Below are 21466 nucleotides of genomic sequence, written 5' to 3' on the forward strand. Positions count from 1 at the left end.
CCCTCCCTCACTCAAATCCAATTCACCTGCAAGTCATGGCATTTTCTTCTTGATGTCGGGGTCTTCTTCGAGGATAAAGGACAAAGAGCAGCAGCTGTTATGTATACTGGTATCTTATTCCCCAAGACTGTAAACTCCAGGAAGGGACCGTGTCTTATCTATATTCTCTCTCTCCCCTACCACCTAAAGTAGTGCTCTATACACTTTTATAATAAAAGAATAATACTAGGGGTGGCGGGGAAATCACCAATACAATTAAAAATTTGGGATTTTTTTTTACAAAACCAAATAGTATAATGATATGCCACATTACTTCGCCACACAAACTACTTCAGTGTTAATAAGGCACAACACACAGTTTTGACCTTCTGCTGCTGTCTTTTACCAGGCTAAATATTTACTTAAAATTAATAGGTCTTTTTATTCAGTACAGATAAGGAGACACGTAGAAATCAGCTTTCCTAATAGCCTCAGTAATTTTCAAAATGAGAAACTGAAGCAAAGATAAGTTATACAAATTGTTCAAAGGGTAATATTACTGACCAAAAATGCATCTGGATTTTCCTATCTCATGTTAACAGGTAAATCTGAAGTATTACCTATAACCTTAATGGGAATGTCAAGGAACCCACTTTTGTTAATAAGTTTCTTATAAGTTCAGTAAAGAGAACTAAATTAACATCCATTGAAACTCCTACCCAAGGGCCTGTGGGCTGGATGTTGTACATTTTTCCCTGCAGCTTCCAGCAGCCTTTGGTTATGTAGGTTTGCCCTAGGGGAATTTTGCTTAGTCAGTTTTGCTGAGGGACTTGATTTTCAAGGGTTGCCCAAAAACCTGTGGCAAAGCAGGCTACAAGCAGTTTATGAAGCTGTGCTGGCCTGTCCTACCCTAAACTTATACTAGACTCAACCTCTAAAAACTGAACCATTTCAAATAGTCTGTAATACGTATTCCTTTGTTCAACAGCATTCTAAGAGTTGAAAAGGGAAGACCCCAGACACTGGCAGTATCATGGCACTAAAGGATACAGGGATTAATTAGCTCAGTGATACTTTGAGAGTTTAAGGGCAGAATGAAATAATTCCCAATATTAGAATAAATTTTTTTAAAGAAGATGATTTTCATACTCAAGACTCAATAAAGTTTTGGCTATATAGTGAAGAAAATTATGGAACATTCTAAAAGAATCACAATTTAGAAGAAAAGCTTTTTGATATTACCTGAAAGTGGTGATTTAAAAATGTATTTGACAAACTAATGTAGGAATTCTAAAATGGTTTTTGAAAGTATTCAAAGAATAAATACACTTGGACATCTACTGTTGAAAAATGTGTCTTAGATCTCTATTTCATTTACCACAGCCATCCTGGATTAAATCATCAACAGGACATACAGCAGAGATATTTTTTTCTACAATCTGTTTTTGCTGTACGAGGGTAATTTGAGTTGGCATTTTTAAGATTTCACCTTCAAATGTATTCATGGTGGTGTATTTTAAGAATACACCACCAAAAGCATTTTATAGTACTATCTACATTCAAAATACTGGCAAAATTTGGTTTGAAACTTTCTTTATGATTTCTCTATTTAAATATGATTCTAAGTGCTACATTTCAAGTATGCCCCAGTAATAGCACAGTTAAAAGTTGTTTTTTTTTTTTAATCTGTTTTCAGTTTTCTACAATCACTTCCTTAAGTCTTAGATTTTCTCCCTCTTCCTCCTCCCTCCTTCTCTGAGACGGCATGCAATCTTATATGGGTTCTACATATACATTCTTCTTATACACATTTTCATATTGGTCATGTTGCACAGAAGAATTAAAATGAGAGAAACCATTAAGAAAAACCCAAACAAAACAAAACATAACACAAGTGAATATATTCTGCTTCATTCTGAAAAGTAGTTTTTCTAACAGCTTATAAAGTATAATTCAGAAGCTAAAATCTAAGCACCATCATGCAACAGCACAAATTCTCACAATTTTAGAGCACAGAGTCAGTTGCAAGGTATGTCACAGAGTTCACTCAATCCTACCTCAATGCACTGCTTGATCCAAAAGTGGTTCCCCATGGCTTCCCAGTTCTGAGAACAAGTCACATAAAGCAAGCGCTCATAAACACGACGCTTCATGGAATTGTCAAACACTTCAAAAAATTTTGCTCGGATAAGTGGCTGAGCGCAACGTAAGCCAGAGAGGAAGGCAGGCTCTAGTTTAGCAGTGAGCTCACTTCCAGAAAGGTTCTCATCTCTACAACGAAAGGAAACATCAAGGTAGACTTTCTTTTTTAGGATTTTATTATTTCATTTTATTTTTTTTACGTATTATTTTCTGAGGACTTCTTTTATTCCCTGGTCTATAAGCAAACCAGCAGCAAACTTACCTACTCTCAAATGCAAATAATCACAAAGTTCACTCACTTAAATGGCTCATGTGGCAGTTAGATACTGCATTCATTAATTATCCCCACAATAAATTATTTGATTTGGCCCTTTAAAATATTCTTTCAAATGTACTCATTGTAAGAAGATGAATGGATAGGAACCAAACAGCTACAATATTTGATTAACTGATGTAATTACCTATAGACATAGTTAACAAGGTCTAAGAATTGGGCATTTAATTCAAGGTCTTCTGGAAAACGTTTTTCAATGTAAGTCATCATTTTCACCAACAAAATGGACTTCTCACGGAGTGTAGGTGTCTGCGAATTTTTAAAAAGAGAATTAATTTTCTCAATTTGAAAAATAACACACTCAACAGTATTTCAATTATATGCTTTTTATAAGCTTTTACACAACTGTCAAGTACAATGGGACAAGGTCATTTTCCTAAAAAGAAAAACTTCTTAAGAAGGCCCTTGTAACAATGGTTTTCAAACATGGATGCTTAAAATGTTCTAAATGTTATATTCATTTTGACGTAGGATGCATCTAACCACATGTGCGCGCGCACACACACACATACACACACACACTTTGACAGATGACTTAAGTCAATCTAAAAGCTAGTTATTTAGAAATGACCTAAAGAAATGCTTAAAAAAAACCTAATTACTAACAGGCACACATATGTCAGTAACCAACTGAATCATTCAGCTTCATATCTACAACAGACATCCTTTAAAGAGAATAATTTTCTTTTCCATGCAAGGCCACCACTGAAATTTTAGGAGCTGCTTCTACTATGCTGTCCCTAAACTTTCACCAGTAGGGACAACAAGAAGCCTCACTTTAACAGAAATAAATATTACACTGAAGAGAGCAGTAAGATTTAGACCAGCTAAGGTCTTACTTTCAACATGGTTCCAACATGGACAATTCTGTGGAAAATCTTGACTCCTCTAAAAAATAAATTATGTGAAGCTAAAACACACAGTAATTCTAACTTTAAATCCTGGTTCAGGATAAGAGGTGAGGAATCTTCTTCCTCTCAGTACAGAGGTCAGGTGATCCACAGGTGTGGAATACTACCTAAGCTACACTGCAGTCACTATTATTAAACTTAATTGACAGATTTGTTTGTTGAAGTGCTCGAGAGTACGGGGAGTGGGCTGGAGGAAGATATCATGAGATGACCGATGCAAAAACAAAAAACATCAATAAAACTCACTACCTTAGTTTTTAAGAGAAAAAGAATCAATATAAAGATATACATTTAAGGACCTCTCTGGAAGGACTGTGAAAATCTCATAGTGAAGTCCACTGCATTGATAGAAGGCAATTTTATAAGAAGAGATCACAAAGTTAATAGTAATGTCACCATTTTATTTTAATAGCTTACCTGATTAGCGGCCATAGGAGAATTATTTTTAACCCATTCTTCTACAGTTTTAACCACAGCACGAAGAATTTTGGCATCAGTTGATTTTTCAATTAGTGATGTTAAAATAGCCTGAATAAAGTTTTTCCTCATCTCCATGCTCATCACAGCAAGACGAGTTTTCACAAGATCCAAACTCAACATAACCAGCTCACTTGTCCCTGCTTGTGTACAGAAACAGATTATAAGATAGTATGTTTTACGGTTATAAATAACTAGTTATCGTAACAAGTAAACTTGTGTCTAAAACACGTATTTCTCCCCTGCCCCTCCTCCATCCAAGTAGCTACATTTAAAACTGGAAGAAACCTACTAAAATTTTCACTTCTTCCAAACAGTTTATAACTGTCTTACTCCTCCCTCCTCCAATTCTTTACAAGAGTTGAATAAGGGGAACCATAGCTAGTAGAAGGTTAGTGGAGCTATGAGATGAAGTCTACATTGGGGAAAGGAATATAGTTAGAGGATAGTGCTGCAAGTGGGGAGGTATAGAGGTGGAAAAAAGATTGATCTTATACATGAGGTTGTGAGCCACACTACATAGATCCTGAAATTGCACTGGTCACAGGCACAGAAACTAAAAGACAAAGTATTCAAGGGCTTCCACAAATTGCACTGAAAAATGAGAATCAAAGCTGAGAAGCACAAGTCAGCTACTCCCAGCTCTTCATTGTATAGAGGAGCAAAATGAGTTACAGAGAAGTGACTTGCCCAAAATCACACATAAGAGATCACATGAGGATTTGAACTCAGGTCCTCTGCCTCCAAAATAAGTGCTCTTCCCATTGTACTCCTCTGCCCAGCTGCACTGAAGCTTCAGCTATAACTGATCTTCTCTGCACAAACCACACACACAAATGTATATCTATTTAAACATCTGTGGGTGATGCTTTCATTACTGATAATGTCATTTTAGATATGGTTCCATACATATTCTACTTCAGCAGGTTGAAGCTATACATAATTATCTAGTGGTGAATTTTCTTGAGACACTCTAAGTTCCTGTAATTTTCAATTCTCCAATTATCTAAAGATCATATATGAAAAAGCTGACTTTTTGAAACAAATTATGGTTTTTACTAGATATTTGGAACCCAGTGCTTAATATGCAATATATTTTCATCAGTTTTTTTTTAATAATCAATAAAAATTTATAAACCCTATTATTACTGAGGGGCCACTCATTCTCATTTTTATTGTGACATTACTAAAAAAGAATAAGGTACCAAATGTGTTACCTGTGTTAGCTTCTGCAGTTCCTGATGCCGCTTGTGGATTTAAATGTTCTCTAACCATCTTCTGTAGAGAACGCATGAAAACTGAAATCAATCTGTCTATGTAGCTAGGGTTATTGCTGCAAGCAGACTTTAGAATCATCAAGGTACCTAAAAAAATCGTAAAATGTCCCCATTTTAAGGGAAAGATACACAATAAGTAATGTGTCTACCACAAAGAATTCAGCAAGAATAGATAAATTCTACAATAAATGACATACTCTACAATACAAACCTAAAATATCAATTATTCTTTCATGCATTAAAATTATCAGAAAACTAATTTTACAAGATGCATAGTAATAACTACTTTCTTCTCCAATCATCTCAGTAAGCTAAGAGCAGAGACTATATATTATTAAATATTTGTACCTCCTCTAACTTCTCCACACTAAAAAAAAGTTTGTTAAATTGAATAAAATTTCAAGTATCCAAAATAGTATGAGATTTTCATAATATACAGGTAATACATACAACATTATATCAAGAGATCTTTATTTTTCCTCCATTTCAACCCAACAAATATTTCTCCAGTTCTGGCCCTTCGTACAAAGCACTGTGTTAGGTACTGAGGAAGAGACAAAGATCAATAAATACGCTCTCTAACCTCAAGAGAGGAATTAGGGAGTTTCACATTTGAGCTAGTTTACAAAATATAGTTAGGATTTCAACACGTCAAGTTACAAGGGAGGACATGCCATGTATGGGGGAAAATAAAGTGAGGTAAAGGCAGGGAGAAAGGGAAACTCAAGATGATTTCAGAGAATGGCAAGGATCCCAGTATGACTGAAGCACTGAGTACACAAAGGAGATGACGTGAGAATAAGCTTGAAAGGTCATCTGGTGACAGCACCTTGAAGGTCATGTTAAGGAGCTGAGACTTTGTTCTGTGGGCAATGAAGATTCACTACATATCTTGGAGCAGTGGAATGACAGGATCAGACGATTAATGAGAAAGATTAACCTAGCAGGAGAGTGTAGAGGATACCGGATGTGGAAATATTCAGGAGAGCAGTACTGGCTTTGTTCAAAAGACATTTCTGGTCATAAAAAGAAGGTGACACCTGCAAGAGATATTCTGGGGACAAATGACAAAATGTGTCGACTAAACTTGGGAAATGGCAAACATGGGAAAGGCAAGAAGACGACGAAGCTCTGAATGCCAGTGACTCAAAAAATCATCAAAAGCATAAATCAGGAGGAGGAACAAGTTCTGGGAGAAAGCTATTAATACCGGACCACTTGCAGTTTCTTTCACATTAGGGCAAGAGTCCCTGAAAACGATCCCCATCCCCTGCAAAATCAATCAAATTTTACTAATTTGCTCACCAAGAAATTGCAAAGGATCTCCAAGGCAATGAAATTACAAAGACAAAAACCTGTATAAAAATCTGAGAGGGGGAAAGAATGGTGGTAAACATTTATTTAAGAATCAGAAAAGGAATTAATTTATATTGTGGTCGAAATATACTATAGATTGCCAAACAAGCTGGAGGAATCTGACAGAAGAGGGGCAGAAATGAAACTATTATAATTCTCTATCACACTCTCTAGAGCAGATTATTTCAAAGCTTCTCTTCTCTCAATCTTCTCACACAAACATTTCCTCCTAATCACTCAGACTTCACTTTGTAATTTACTGAAAAAAGGCTGTTCCCCTTGTGCTTCCTTTTCTCCCCTACGCTGCATCCCAAAATCACCTGACATCATTCACCATTCTCTTGACCACCCCTTCTACTCACTCCCATCTTCTCTGTCTTTTTGATCATTTCTTTTTTCTCTTTTGGGGTTCACTCCCCAGTTACCTCCCATGCCCCCAAAACTGGTCATTTGACCCTACCAATCCCTAAAACTATCTTTGTCTCAAAGACAAATTCCTAAAGAAACTGTCTATGATGAATCCCACTTCCTCTCTTCTTACATACTTCTCAACCCTTTGAAATCTGACTTTCCAACATAACCACTCAACTAAAACATCTCTATTCAAATTTAGCAATGATCTCATGATTACCAAATCCAAAAGCTCTTAATCCTAATTTTTATTATTCTCCCCCAACATCTGAGACCATATACACTTTAGCATACATTACCAAGAGATTATCAGCTTTAAAAAGGTACATGTGGCAAAGTAGCTTAGAATCGTTCTACTCCAATTTATAACTACAGCTCTTGACCAAGGTATATGTATTAATGGACAATTTAACGGGTTATGCCTCCCTGGCTTATGACTCCCTCGTTGAGAATTAAGTAAATTGTGAATGATGTTATCTCTGTGGTCTTGTCATAGCAATTTCAATATATGCATGGCACACACCCTACTCACTTAGATCTAATAAGCCAAATGCTTTAAAAATGGAGCTTAAATTTTTTGGCACTCTCCATCAGCTATGTGACTAGAAAATTATCTGTAAAAACCTGACTGTTCCTTTCTCATGTTTTCATCAAGGATACCCTCACTGTGTATACAAAGACAATTTTGATAACTATTTTATAAAAACTATAAAGGAAATACATGGATCAATAATAACTTTTTCCATCACTTTATTTTAGAAAAAAATATCAGGGCAGCAAAGTGGTACAGATAGAGCACCAGCTCTGGAGTCAGGAGGACCTGAATTCAAATCCAGCCTCAGACACTTGGCACTTACTAGTTGCGTGACCCTGGGCAAGTCACTTAACCCCAACTGCCTCGCAAAAAAAAAAAAAAAGTATCATTTGTGATTACCATTCTTTTGAATCTTTCATCCTTTTGAGATAGCTTGAAAATCAATTCCTGGGTAACCAAAATTGTTACCTCTTGCACTGGTACCTTTGGTAACAAGTGATTTCCAGCATAGTAAAATGCAGTCAGCATCATTATTTGTGGTGCCACTCAATCATCACATCTTCCAACTCTCTTCTTGCAAGTATTCACAATGTCCATGTGTCAAATTCCTGATTAATTTAACACATTTGGGCTCATTCAATACTTGATTCTAGACAACGTAAGTTCTAACATAAGATAATAGGATTCAGAACAAAATGAGACCCTCCAAGGTCACCTGGTCACAACCCCTCCATTTTATGTGTTACATTATTGCTGGGTTTTTTCCATATTCCCCATACTCAACTTTGGCCCAAAATAAATGGTATAATATGCTAGAAACTCTTAAGGCTTTCTCTTCTACTTCATCCTCTATAACACATATTGGCACATAAGCTACATGGTGACCTCATGCTCATAATGAACACTACAAGAAATGGCCAAATGTTCCATTAAATCATGATGCCTTTGGGAACACAATGAAAAACATTTCTCCAACTCCTATACTGACTACTTTGAGGAGAATCCATGGAAGGCAGTGTCACCAAGTTAAACCTGTCAAGCTACTCTATAGACTCTCCTCCACAGGCTTTTGTGACCCTGTCTTTGGGTAGACTATCCTCCTCTGCTCACCCACTAAAAGTAGGTGCTACTCAAAACTCTTCTTTAGCCCTCTACTCTTTATTCTCCACATGCTTGCTCAAAGTGATTTCATCAGATCTCATGGGTCAATTCAAAATTTTTATGCAGATTACTCCAAAAGCTACATATTAGGTCATAACCACCCTCCCAAAGTCTTAGCTCCTCTTGAAACTACTTCCCATTTACTTACTTATGTCCAGTTCTCTTCTAGGAGAATACAGACTCCCTAAAGGCACAGACCATTATACCTAGCACAGTGCCTTGTACATAATTAGGCAATTAATTAAACTTCCTTTTGTTATCTGGTCTTGTTTCACGTTTACTTGTATATTAGTAAACTAGCTATTAACAAATAATCATACTATGAATCAAAGTTTATAGACAGTGCTAAGATTTATATAGTTCTTACTGACCTATCAGCAATACCACAGCACCAAAAGCAAAAAAAAAGGACTCACAGGACAAAGTGCCATTTTATATTTTTATCTGCTTCATCACTTAATTTTTGTCTCCTGGTCTTTAAAATGGGAATAGTAACACCTGTCTCCCAAGTCTGTAGTAAGGATAAGTGACACAGTACTTGTAAACTGCTTTATAAACATAAAAAATGCTAGCTATCTTTTGATAGCTAAATGGAATATTGCTCTTCCTGGAGCCAGAGTTCAAACCTGATTTTAGACAGTTACCAACTGTGTGACTCTGCACAAATCTAGACCTTTGTCAGAGTTGGTTTCTTTAATTATAAAATGGAAATGATAAAAGTACCTGCTTCCCAGGGCTGTTGTGAAGATCACAAGATAATATTAGTAAATCACTTAGCACAGTGTCTAGCACATAGTAGGTGCTTAATAAATGCTTCTTTTCTTTCCTTCCTTCCTTGTAAAATCTCTTTTTCTTCATAGTTAACAGCTGTTTTTCTAACTAGTCTCTCACTATCCTTCCTACCTCAAAACAGCCTTTGTCAAAAAGAATTAATAACACTCTCTTCAACTACTATGTCCTTTTGAAGGTTTCTGCTTTATTTCTGAGATCAATTAAGCTGTTTGTCATTTCTTTGTATGTGTGTTCAACTACACTTTTTTGTATTGGTTTACTGAATTTGTTTCATTGTGAAGTTGAATAGTGCTTGAAATGTTTGACTTTTCCTCATTAATAGTTGCTGTGATATCTCTAACAGTCACTGAAATGTGCTCTTTAAGAGCTATAACTATTGCACATATCTTTGGAGATACAATCGCTCTTAAAAACCAAACACAACAAAAGAGCAATTAAACTTGTATATGTCATAAAATCCAACACTCAACTGGTAGAGCTAAATGGAAGTTAAAAAGAAACCAGCCCAATTCAGTTTCAACTGGTGAAGCCAGCCTAGTGTCAGGAGGGACACACACACCAAAGCTCAATGATGTCACAATGTGCAAGCACATTAAAATTACTGTCTATGCCAGGGAATTTGATTACCATTATGCTTCATCAGTAACTTAGATGTTTATATTCTGGTCATCATGGTGAAAAATATAATCACTAAGGAAAGAGGAAGGGCAAGCATTTATTAAGTGCTTACAAGACACTATACCAAATATCTTACAAATATTATCTCATTTGATCCTCCTAAAATCCCTGGGAGGAAGGTTATTATCCCCATTTTACAGTTGAGAAAACTGTGGCAGAGTCTAGAGGTGACTTGTTCAGAGTTACAGAGCTGGTGAAGTGATTGAAGCTGGAGTTAAACACAAGTCTTCCTAAAATTCCAGGTCCAGTACTCTATCCACTGTGCCACTAGATGCCTCTAGACATACAATACAAAACGTGTAATATTAAAGATTGGAAAAAGATAATTTTTACTGATAAAATAAATGAAACTCACTTTGTCATTCAAGATCTTACAAAACAGTTGTCAGCAGAAGTCCAAGCGAGTTTGTGGAATGTAGGCATCTTAATCAGGCCATAAAACATCAACCTCCCAAAAAATGTTTGAAGGATTTTCTTTTTATTTCAAGTGGATCTAGAAATCTTATCCCCAATGAAGGAAGGATTAACTCTGAATAAACATTCTGATATACTAAAAGCAGAACTGTTCCAGAATTACAGAAATTCCCATATGAAAATTAAATACTACAACAAGGTCTTATAATATGGAAGATACCATTAAAGTTAAGAAACTTATGTGAGAGACAGAGATAAACATTCGTCAATGGCCTGGTATCTCACTAGATTTAAAAACCTATGGATTATAATTAAGTTTGTACTATGTACCAAGCACTGCACTAAGCAGTAGGAATCCAAATGCAAAAAATGAGACAGTCCTTATCTCATGGAGCTTACATTCTAAAAGGTGGAAACAACACATAAGATGACGTCCTTTGGAGAAGTGGACAAGGAAGGGAATTTAATCTGGGGAATCACAGGTATAGTAAGCTGATTCACAGATAAGTCAACTGAAACACCTTTTCCAGAAATAAGCAATGGTAACATTTATTGATCACTGTGTCTAAAGCAGGAAGTAGAAAATTGGAAGCTGTGTTTGAGTGGGGGGCAGAATACTACAAAACACAGATGGCAAGATACCGTGAATGGACAAATGGAAAAATAACGGTTTGCTGAGAAGTGGTTAGATAAAGTAGGCTAGATGAGTTTGTACTCTGGCATCACTAGGGTTAAAGTTCCAAAGTTGAGTCAATTAAAGTCCTCAGGCCCTTGGGGAGGAAGGAGAAAGGGGAAGGACAGGCGCTGCAAGGCAAATGACAAAACGGCTTAGATGTATGGCCAGATGGGATGTGAAGGAAGAAAATAAACAGACCTCATATCTTCTGGCTTCTGGGAACAAAGCAATGCAGTTGGTTCTAAGAGTGAATTCAGTAAGACTCTTGGAGTTGTGATCATCACATATTTATTAACCAGATGTCCTGCCCAAACTCTCTCCTGCTTCCAGATTCTATTCAGGTTACCATCTTCCCAGTCTGGTCCTTAACTCTGTAATCATCTTTGACTCTTCCCATAGTCGTGTATGGCTCCAAACAAATGTCAAATTTTGTTAATTTGACCTCCGTAACAGTTCTCTCATCTTTGCTCTTTTCTCTCTCATGGTCACTTTAATCCAGGCCTACATCAATTCTCACCAAGTCTCCTAAATTTCTCTATTTTCCCAGCTCTCCTCTTTTCAATCTACTCCCCTACAGCTGCTAAAACAATCTTCCTAAAGACACCAGTTGACAACGTAGCTATCCAGCTAAAAAACCCTCCTGAGCTCCCTAACACTTAGCTGTATCATATGCAAACTATTCAGAGGTCACTCTGTAAAGTTCTATCTGGCTTCCACTGACCTCTCCAGCCTCATTTCGCATTTTCTTCTGTATGAATAACAAATTCCAGCTAACCAGGACTAGTTGCCTCTATGTATTCATCACTCGTCCCGAGAACTGGCACGCACTTCTTCCTGATCTGTCTCTCAGAATACTTATCATCTTTCCATGTTCAGCTCAGCTCAAAGCCCCCTCATAAGACTAATTAACATTCTATGTTTTATTACCTTTACTCCTAAGCTCTAGATTTCTATTTTTATTTCAGTGCCATTCATCCTCAATGCAATTGTTCCCAGAGAAACTGACTTTTGATCTTCTAATAAATAATAATTTAATGACAGTAACTTTTGTGTCTTTATCCAGCGTTAACCACAGCATATTACCTTATCTCAGGTTTAACAATGGGATCTATGGCTAGATAAATAAGGGGCCCTAAAGTCCATGAGTGACTTGATCAAAATCATACAGCCAAGGTCTTCTGACTCTGTATTTGGGGCTCTTTACATTATCTGTAATATAAATTATAATTAACAAGCCATTGCTTATCAGCAGGTAGTAAAATTTTAAAAAGGTTGCATTTAAAGAGAAAACTGTTTTTTGCTTATTTTTAAAATGTCATGAAAGTTGTCAGCTAATATTTATAGCGTGGACTTGTATCTTTACTATACTTTTTAGACTACTGACATTCACTTCTATTCTGCAATTAAAAGCCTCCAAACTAGCACAAAGAATAAAAATGTAAACAGAAACAATTACCTGATAAATTATTCTTTCCTACTGTAAATGTGATCTCCTATTCAGTCTTTAGAAGTAATGCATTCATTAATGGGACACCAAGCAAATTTTAAACCAGTTTCTAACCATTTGAGATAAATGGGGGTAAATTAGGGAGACATGATTAAAAAACTGGCACATATTTACTCCCAACTTTCAAGAAATTTCCAGCTTCTGTTGCTCCTATAATTTCTTGAATTATTGATCATTTTGGTCCAGTCTAGTGATTTTTCCCATGCAGCAAATTCCTAGTATCTCCTCAAACATACAGAACTTTGCTACAGGTACTAATGCTATTAGAGCAACCTACGGTACTAAGAAGTTACATGACTTAGAATCACACTGTTAATAAGCTATAACAGACTAAAGCAAAAATGTGTCTGGCCAGTCAAACCATCACCATGACCTTGATCACCACCCTACCCTATCAAGGTCAGTGAAACAGCCCAGAACTCAGAGATCACAGTATCTCTTCCCCCCAAACCACCAGGACTCCTTCCAGCATGGCCCCCACAGCCTTCAACAAGAAAAACTCTCAAGGAAAAAGAGTCCACCATTCCAATCACAAACACCAATCATGGCTAATGGGCAAATAAGCTCAAGAAGCTTAGGAGTAAGGAGTGCTTACCCAGACCAACAGGTGCCCCTTCTGTCCCCTGCCATTATCCAGGAGAGATACCCATGTGGAAATGCATCCTACAATAGCCACAATACTGATAATCTGGAAAAAAGTTCTTACCACCGAAGTCCTTAGCACTGTTACACGGTTCAACATCAAAAACAGATGAGATTTTGTCAATGGAAATGACACTGAAGATGCAATACTATCTACTTTGCTGTCATACCCTAAGGACCAAGGGGCTTTGCCATCTGACTTGCCACCGAAACCTGCTAAATACATTATATTCCCCCACAAAAATGTGAACCCCTTGAGAGCTCACATTTCTTGTTTTCCTATTTGTATCTCCAGTGCTTATTATGTAGTAAGTGATTAGTAAATGCCAATCATTCATTCTATTATGCCACTTCTCATTAAAAAACAAAACAAAAAACCCAAGTACTTTAATTAGGTTACAAAGCACTTCACATAATTATCTAGTTTGATTTTTCACAATCACCCTGTAGACAAGGTGCTATTACCAGTCCCATTTTACAGCTGAGGTAACTAAAGCTCAGAAGTGAGGTAGACTGCCCATGATCACAGCTAGTAAGTGTCAGGGGGCAGAATCTGAACCAAGGTCTCGCCTGACTCTTAAGTCTAATAATCTTGCCACTATAACATACTGCCTCTTAAGATAAAACATTAAGTCAACATTTAAACCAGCCCAAATTAAATTTAAATTTAATACTTCTTTGTTGATTTAGAGGCATTTTGGGTGTTTCCAAGTGTCTTGCAGTCATTGTGAATATTCATTGCCACTATATTAAAGAGTACAAATCAAAACAATATCTAAATTTGCATACTTCTCAGACATGTACAAAGTACAGGAAAAATCACGAGCCTCACTTTTCTTATCGACAATTCAAGTCTAATGACAAAGAACTTAATAATGAACAAATATGCTACAGTCAAAGCAAAGAAAGAACACTTACCAAAGAGTTGGGAAGGATTTGCATTTGTAGCCTTTTCATAATTAGTAAGCCCTTCATAAATAACTTTCCCCACTGCTGCATATAAGCATTCAAGCTCTTCATATTTTGAAGCTACACTTGAAGTACCTGAAATCAGAGTTTAAAATCAGAGTAATAATGAAGTTTGGGCCCTCAAAAATACCACTACATATAGCTACACTTACCAATAACAAATGCATTAATGACAGTTAATGCAGCTATTGAGAATGGGCCCTCTCTCCAAACAACTTTTTTCTGTGGATAGTGATTTCTACCCACTGCAACCCAGGTATAACTCTCCTCACATTTCTACATTATTCATCGAAATAAGTTATCCTGATCTCCCTGAAATTTTATTATTAATGTGGTCTAAATAAATTTATTCAATAACACATCAGAATTTATTCTTGTTAACTGTGTAACATTAGACTACTTTTTACACTTAATTTCCCTTTCATGTCTCAGTAAAACAGTAATGTTCAACGAATGAATAATTGCACTTCCAAAGCAGAAAAAAAGATAATTGCAAAAGACGTTAAATTTATGGCAGACATTTCTTGAGCCAAAGCAATGACTGCCACAGGTTATTAAGTTTTTATGTCTAAAGATAATGATGTATTCCACATGATTACTTATTTCAACTTTTTCTTATAGGGGTGGAAAGTGCAAACTAAAATGGAACAATAAAATACAAAACACATAAAACAGAAGATTAGTACACTGGAAAGACATGACTCCCCTTCCCCTTTTACTTAATCACTTCAAATGCTATAGAGATAAAAGAAAAACACTGAAGAAAATAATCATACTTGGTTCTGTGGGAAAAATGCTCATTAGGCGTGAGAGGAGACTATGAACTGCTCGCAAAACTTTGGTATTTCCACATGTCATACAAGCAGCTACCCCTCGCTGCAAAGGTTTAAAGCTACTGAGAATTGCTGGAGACTGGAGGACAGTTAACAAGAAACTTAAGACTTCCAATCCAGTGCAAATATTTGCGAAATTAGCTTGGTTAGGTTGTTCCTAGAAAAGGAGAAAAAAGAACAAACTTAAAAAAAAGAAATATTATTTTAAAACAGTCTAAAGAAAGGTAGCCTCAAGCAAAGCTTTAAAAGACACCCAAGGAATTATCTGGTAACAGGACTCCAGCTAAGTAAAGGGAGACTTAAAGATAGAGAAAAGTAGGAAAATTAGGCAAGCAGGAATACTGTGTCTAAAAAGACCACTATTTTAAATTTCTAAGATATTTTCATGTGACAAGAACATTAAAAAGTATATTTTTAAACTATTCTTTTAAAAAGGACTTATACCCACCCCAAAAAGGTCACTGATAAAAAAGTCATTTTCCATACGTATCAACATTTTTATAGGAGCAAGAATTGGAAACAAAGTAGAAGTTTTCTAATTGCAGAAGCTAAACAGGGTTAAGTAAATGCAAAAGAATATTAATGTACAGTTAGTAAATGACAAATATGATGAATATAGGGGAGCATGGAAAGAGTTATACAATCTGACACAGAATCAAATAATCAGAGCCAAGCAAAGAATATACACAATGATTAGAGCAATGTAAACATAAAGAAAAAAACACAAAACAATCAAAAGTGAAGGCTGTAAAATTACAAAAAATGAACATGACTCAAATTAGATAAATGAGAATACTCCCTCACTCCTTTGCAGAAGTGGGAAGTCCTTTGGATTGTTTCTCCTGGATCTATTTTTCAGGTCAGTTGTTTTTCCAGTGAGTTGTTGGACCTTATCTTCCATTTTTTCAAATTTTGGGTTTTGTTTACTAACTTCTTGGTTTAACTCACAGTCATTCATTTCCCTGAACTCAATTCTCTCTTTCAAAGAATTATTTTGTTCAGTGAGCTTTTGAACCTTCTCCTCCATTTGGCTAATTCTGCCTTTTAAAACCTCCCTCTCCTCCTTGCCTTTTTGGACCTCTTTTCCAATTGAGTTAGCCTCTTTTTAAAGCTGTTATCTGCTCCCCTGGGTGCCACGTGGCCAAGGCAGGGCTGGGCACTGCTTGACGTCCTGTGTGCAACAGACCTTTTTCTAAAGGTGTTATTTTCTTAAGCATTTTTTGGGCCTCCTTTAGCAAGCTGTTGACTTGCTTTTCATAATTTTCTTGCATCACTCTCATTTCTCTTCCCATTTTTTCCTTCACCTCTGTTACTTAATTATCAAAGTCCTTTTTGAGTTCTTCCATGGCCTGGGATCATTGCATATTTATTTTGGAGGTTTTGGATGCAGAAGCCTTGACTTTTATGTCTTCCCATGATGGTAAACATTGTTCTTCCTCAAATGAAAGGATGGGAGAGAATACCTGTTCACCAAGAAAGTAACCTTCTATAGTCTTATTTTTTTTTCCTTTTTTGGAGGAACATTTTCCCCACCAGTTACTTGACTTTTGGGTCCTTTGTCAAGAGTAGGGTATGCTCTAGGTACCTGTAAGTTCTTAGTTCCTCCAAGATGTCACAATCAAGGGAGAGGAGTTTATTCCCTGACCTGGCTCATGGCTGAGATTCAAATCAGCTGCTCAATTCCCCCAAGGGCTTTAAGCTGAGGGCTCCAACAATGGAACAATGGATGCTGGCTGCTGCTTGGAGTGGCGACCACCACCGCAGCTGCCACTGCTGCCACTGCCACCACTGCTGCCACCACTGGGGCTGGGTTCAAGAGAAGACCCTGCTCCCTTTTTACAGAGATGAAAATGCCCTCTCACTGACCTTTGAAGCTACCTTTAGTGCCTGTGGATTGAGGGATTTGCAAACTTCAGCTGTTGTGGCTGGGGATTCACCTTTGAGGCCTGCTCAGGCCCTGCTCCTCCCAGTACCACGTGGCCAAGGCAGGGATGCACTCCGCTCTGTGTTGGGTGCAACAGTCTTTGCCTGTAGGCCTTCCAGGTCACCCTGTGCTAGAAATCTCCTCCACTCTGTCATTTTGAGGCTTCTACTGCTCTTTAATTTGTTGAGAGTCTTTCTTTAGAGGTATTTTATGGGCTGTGGGGGAAGAGCTAGAGTATATTCATCTTTCTACTCTGCCATCTTAGCTGCAGTCCCCAATTGTTAACTTTTAAGTGTCAGACTTGAAATCAGAAGATGCAACAAATTTTCTGAAATCAGAAAATGCAATAAAGTAGGACTTGATTTATTATTTTCCTGTTTATCTTTTAAAAATGTAAGAAAGAATTAAGAAAGGATGGAGAAGGTATGCATAATGTAAATTAAACTTAAAAATGTATCTTGCAAACTTTTTTGAGAGTCAGTTGATAAACATTTACCAGAACATCTCTGGCATAAATTATTTTAAAAATGCCTTACTTAATCTTATGGGATAGGCTGTTATAGATATAAATACATAATACGAAAATAAATTCATTTTTAAGAGCAAGAGCAAAAATAGCTTTTAAAATATCTACTGTAAGGTTTTCATGCAAATACAATGACAATTTTAGGATGTATATATTTTTTAAAAGATTTAAGATGAGTCCTAATCTCTGTTCTTAAATAATGTAGATTGTCATTAATTGGAAGAAGCTAAGTGTTCAAATGGACAGATAGGATACACCTGCTCTCTTTCTCCCATTCCCTCCTAACTGTAATTGAAGGTTATTTCTTTGGAAATTTATATTGCAAATTAATCCTCATTCCAGTATTATTTATTGCTTTTCAATAACAAGGAGTTATGCAATCTTCCTGGTTTCCTCCTTCCTCTCCATGCTTGGCAAAGACAGAATAGTTTCATTGAACATTTCCTTTTGGAAATGGAATCACTGTTAAACTAACTATTTTTTGTGTATGCTGTAGTGTAATAATGTAACTGAAAGATGGAATTCAATAAAAAAATTCATGTATATACAGAAAAAAAAAAGAGAAGTGGGAAGTCCATGGGTGCACTATACTGCGTAACGTTTCAGACTTTTTTGACGTATTAATCAGTTTTGCTTATTTTTTTCCTCTTCTATTCCTTTTATTAAAAATTATTGTTGCAGGAAATATAATTATTATAACAATGACATATCATTTGTTATAAAATATTATTTGTTAAAATACTATAAATATTACTTCATTTGATCTCCACAGCCCTCTAAATGCTGCTATTATCCATTTTACAATTGAGGAAAAGGGGCTGACTGAGATGAAGTCATCTGCGCAGTCATACAGTTAGCAAGTATCAGTGGCTTGATTTGAACTCAGGTCTTCTTGACTCCAGGCACATACTCTATCCACTGAGTCACCAGCTGCTTCAAAAGGAAGATATTAATTTTTAAAAGAATTTTAAGGGGGCAGCTGGGAAGTGCAGTGAATAGAGCACTGGTCCTGGAGAGAGGAGGACCTGAATTCAAATCTGACCTCAGACACTTGACACTTACTAGCTATGTGACCTTGGGCAAGTCATTTAACCCCAACTGCCTTGCCTTCCCCCTTGCCCCCTCCAAAAAAAATTTAACTTCAGAATTTTTATATGCAGAACCCTTACTCAATGTCAATAACATATTTGATTCCCCTGGGCTACATTGCTTCTTTCAATTTTAAGTAAGCTACCTTTCATGGCAAGAGGAAGAATTCTTAATAAGCAATGTAAAAAGGAAATAGCAAAAGACAAAATAGATCATTTTGATCTACGTGAAATTGAAAAGCTTTTGCACAAGCAAAATTAACGCAAGGAGAACAAGAAAGGAAACTGCCAATTGGGGGGAAATTCCAAATCAAAATAAATGACAACAAATCTGCTATTTGAGATGTATGGCACTGAACATGAATCTCTAAGACCAAGGGCCATTCCCAAAGGGATTAAGTGATGAAAGGATGTAAAAATCGTTCTCAAAACAATGCCAAACTATCAATAACCATCTAAAAAATTACTCCAAATCACTAACAAGCAAAACAGAAATGCAAATAACAATGTGGTTTTATGTCAGACCAAGCAAATTGGCAAAGATAAAAAAAATGGAAATAGTGCTCAGGGACAGAAGTTATGGAAAGTCACACACACTAATACAACGCTGAACTGGAAAACGGTCCAATAGTTTTGAAAGCAATCTGAAATCATGGGAAGAAAATGAGTAAATTGTCCATGCTCTTTGACTCAAGAGATTCTACTTCTAGACACGTACAAGAAAGCCAAGATAAAAAGAAATATCCCATACTTTTTATGTACCAAAGAAAAAAAGTAAAACAGGTGCCCCTTAATTGGGGAATGGTTAAAGGGGTACACAAATATGATGGAATAATACTGCATTGTAAGAAATGATAAATATGAAGATTATAGGGAAGCATAAAATATGTGAATTGATGTAAAGTGAAGAAGAGTCAGAAAACATATATATATATATATATATATATATATATATATATATATATATATATATATGACTACAACAACAACAAAATGTAATGAACTCTTTCTCACCCCCGGACAAAAACAAAATCCTGAATCCTGCATAATTATAATATTGAAGCTTGGCCCCAAAGAAAAGGAAAAAGAAATATACCTTTCCCAATTTTTTACACAGACGGAAGACTATGATAATGGAATACTGCATACGCACTTAGGTCAATGTGTTGATGAATTCAGTTAAAATACTTCCCCCTCTATTCCTTCCTCTTTTTATTTTGTCACAAAACAGAGCCCTCTGAAAGGTAGATGAGGAAAGGATATATGTGGAGACTAAGTAATACAAAACCAAATAAGATTACCAATAAAAACTGTCTACATATGAAATAAGCTCAGTAAATACTATCAACTTTTTTCCTCTGAAAATCCCTCTTTGATTTAGTCACAAAACAATGCTTTCAAATGAGAAATTACTGCTAGATAAAAGTGACCAACATTGTAATAACATTGAAGTTTAACATATAACAGCATGTTGCCACAGTAAATAATCACATTTCTTAAGCATGAGCTATCTATTTCGGAGCTTTTTAAAAATTATTTTTTTTCTCCAATTAAACGTAAAAACAATTTTAACATTCAAAATTCTTGAGTTCCAAATTCCCTCTTCCCTTTCCGCTTCCTTGAGAAAGCAAGCATTTTGATGTAGATAATACATGTGCAGTCATGCAAAACATACTTTTATATTAGCCATTTTGCAAAACAGAACATAGACAAAAAAACTCCAACAAAAATAAAGTAAGAAAAGCATGATGGAATCTACATTCAGACTCCACCAGTTCTTCTCTAGAAGGGGTAGCATTTTTCATCACAAGTTCTTTGGAATTGTCTCGAATCACTGTCTTGCTGAGAACAGCAGTCATTCATAATTGACCACCTTAAGATATCGCTGTCACTATGTACAATGACCTCATGCCTCTATTCACTTCCCTATGTATCAGTCCATATAAGTCTTCCCAGGTTTTTCTGAAATTATCCTGATGAGCTTTAAATTATGACTATATTTCCCAAGAAAGCAGTAGCCACTTTCCTCCAGGAAAAGAGAAACGTCAACTGACACATGGTCTTTCAAACGAACAGAAGGAAAGAAATCCTCAGACAAGTCCAATAGTAAATCACAGATAGGCCCCAACTCAAAACAAATTCTGTGCTGCAGATTTGTGGACCTATTCATCACATTATTCTGTACGGAAGGTATTAAATTCTGTAGTATTTCAAAAAAGTCAGTGGCTTTAGCTCAAGTGTGACATCAAGCCTCCACAACAGATTTGACAACTTAAATAGAGAAAGCCTTCAATTATCATCAAGCTATAGAACAACAAATTGAAGCCTATGATGTTAAAAAAAAAAAAAAAAGGGGGAAAACTTACAGCATAGCTTTTGCAGAAAAAAACTGTAGGGTCATGAGTTTGGTAAATTTAACAATTATACAATGCCCCTGGGATTTTACAGTGTCTTGTGTTTTTTGGTCTGATGTTACACCATAAGGTATCCACCAAGGATTAAGTTCACAATTCTACATTAGCCACTGAAATGTCTATTTTTATGAAAATTGAGATTGGTTTTATGTTTTTAATAGTACTACATTAATTAAAATTTTAGTCCAGTCAAATGAGGTCTTATTTTAAAAAGCGTATTTGCAAAATATAAGAGATTATCACAGAGTTTTCAAAATTTGTACATAATTATTATTAACAGGTAACAACAAATAGGAAAAGGTTTCTAAAATTTTTTTTGCATAGTGATATCCCTCTCTCAAGATTAGGCAGTGTGGCAGAAGAGAACTTGGTCCCATTAATCTGCCTCTTACAAATCCCAAGGAGCAGGAGAAAGAGACA

General features: G+C 36.0%; 1 protein-coding gene across 9 annotated transcripts in view; it reads right to left on the reverse strand.

Annotated features, from left to right (window-relative positions):
* The window catches only part of TRRAP (transformation/transcription domain associated protein), a 160371-nt gene that overhangs the window by 78556 nt on the left and 60349 nt on the right, over positions 1–21466 (reverse strand). For 5 of the 9 annotated variants that reach the window (XM_072597813.1, XM_072597810.1, XM_072597811.1 and 2 more), the window contains exons 44-49: positions 15038–15251; positions 14211–14336; positions 5061–5207; positions 3784–3986; positions 2583–2704; positions 2037–2250 (exon numbers count right to left, since the gene is read on the reverse strand). In XM_072597813.1, the coding sequence (XP_072453914.1) occupies positions 2037–2250; positions 2583–2704; positions 3784–3986; positions 5061–5207; positions 14211–14336; positions 15038–15251 (1026 nt within the window). The remainder of the gene's footprint in view (positions 1–2036; positions 2251–2582; positions 2705–3783; positions 3987–5060; positions 5208–14210; positions 14337–15037; positions 15252–21466) is intronic. The other 4 variants (XM_072597814.1, XM_072597816.1, XM_072597812.1 and 1 more) reach the window with 1 other exon arrangement.

Source organism: Notamacropus eugenii, chromosome 3, assembly GCF_028372415.1.
Source record: "Notamacropus eugenii isolate mMacEug1 chromosome 3, mMacEug1.pri_v2, whole genome shotgun sequence".
NCBI classification, from domain to species: domain Eukaryota; kingdom Metazoa; phylum Chordata; class Mammalia; order Diprotodontia; family Macropodidae; genus Notamacropus; species Notamacropus eugenii.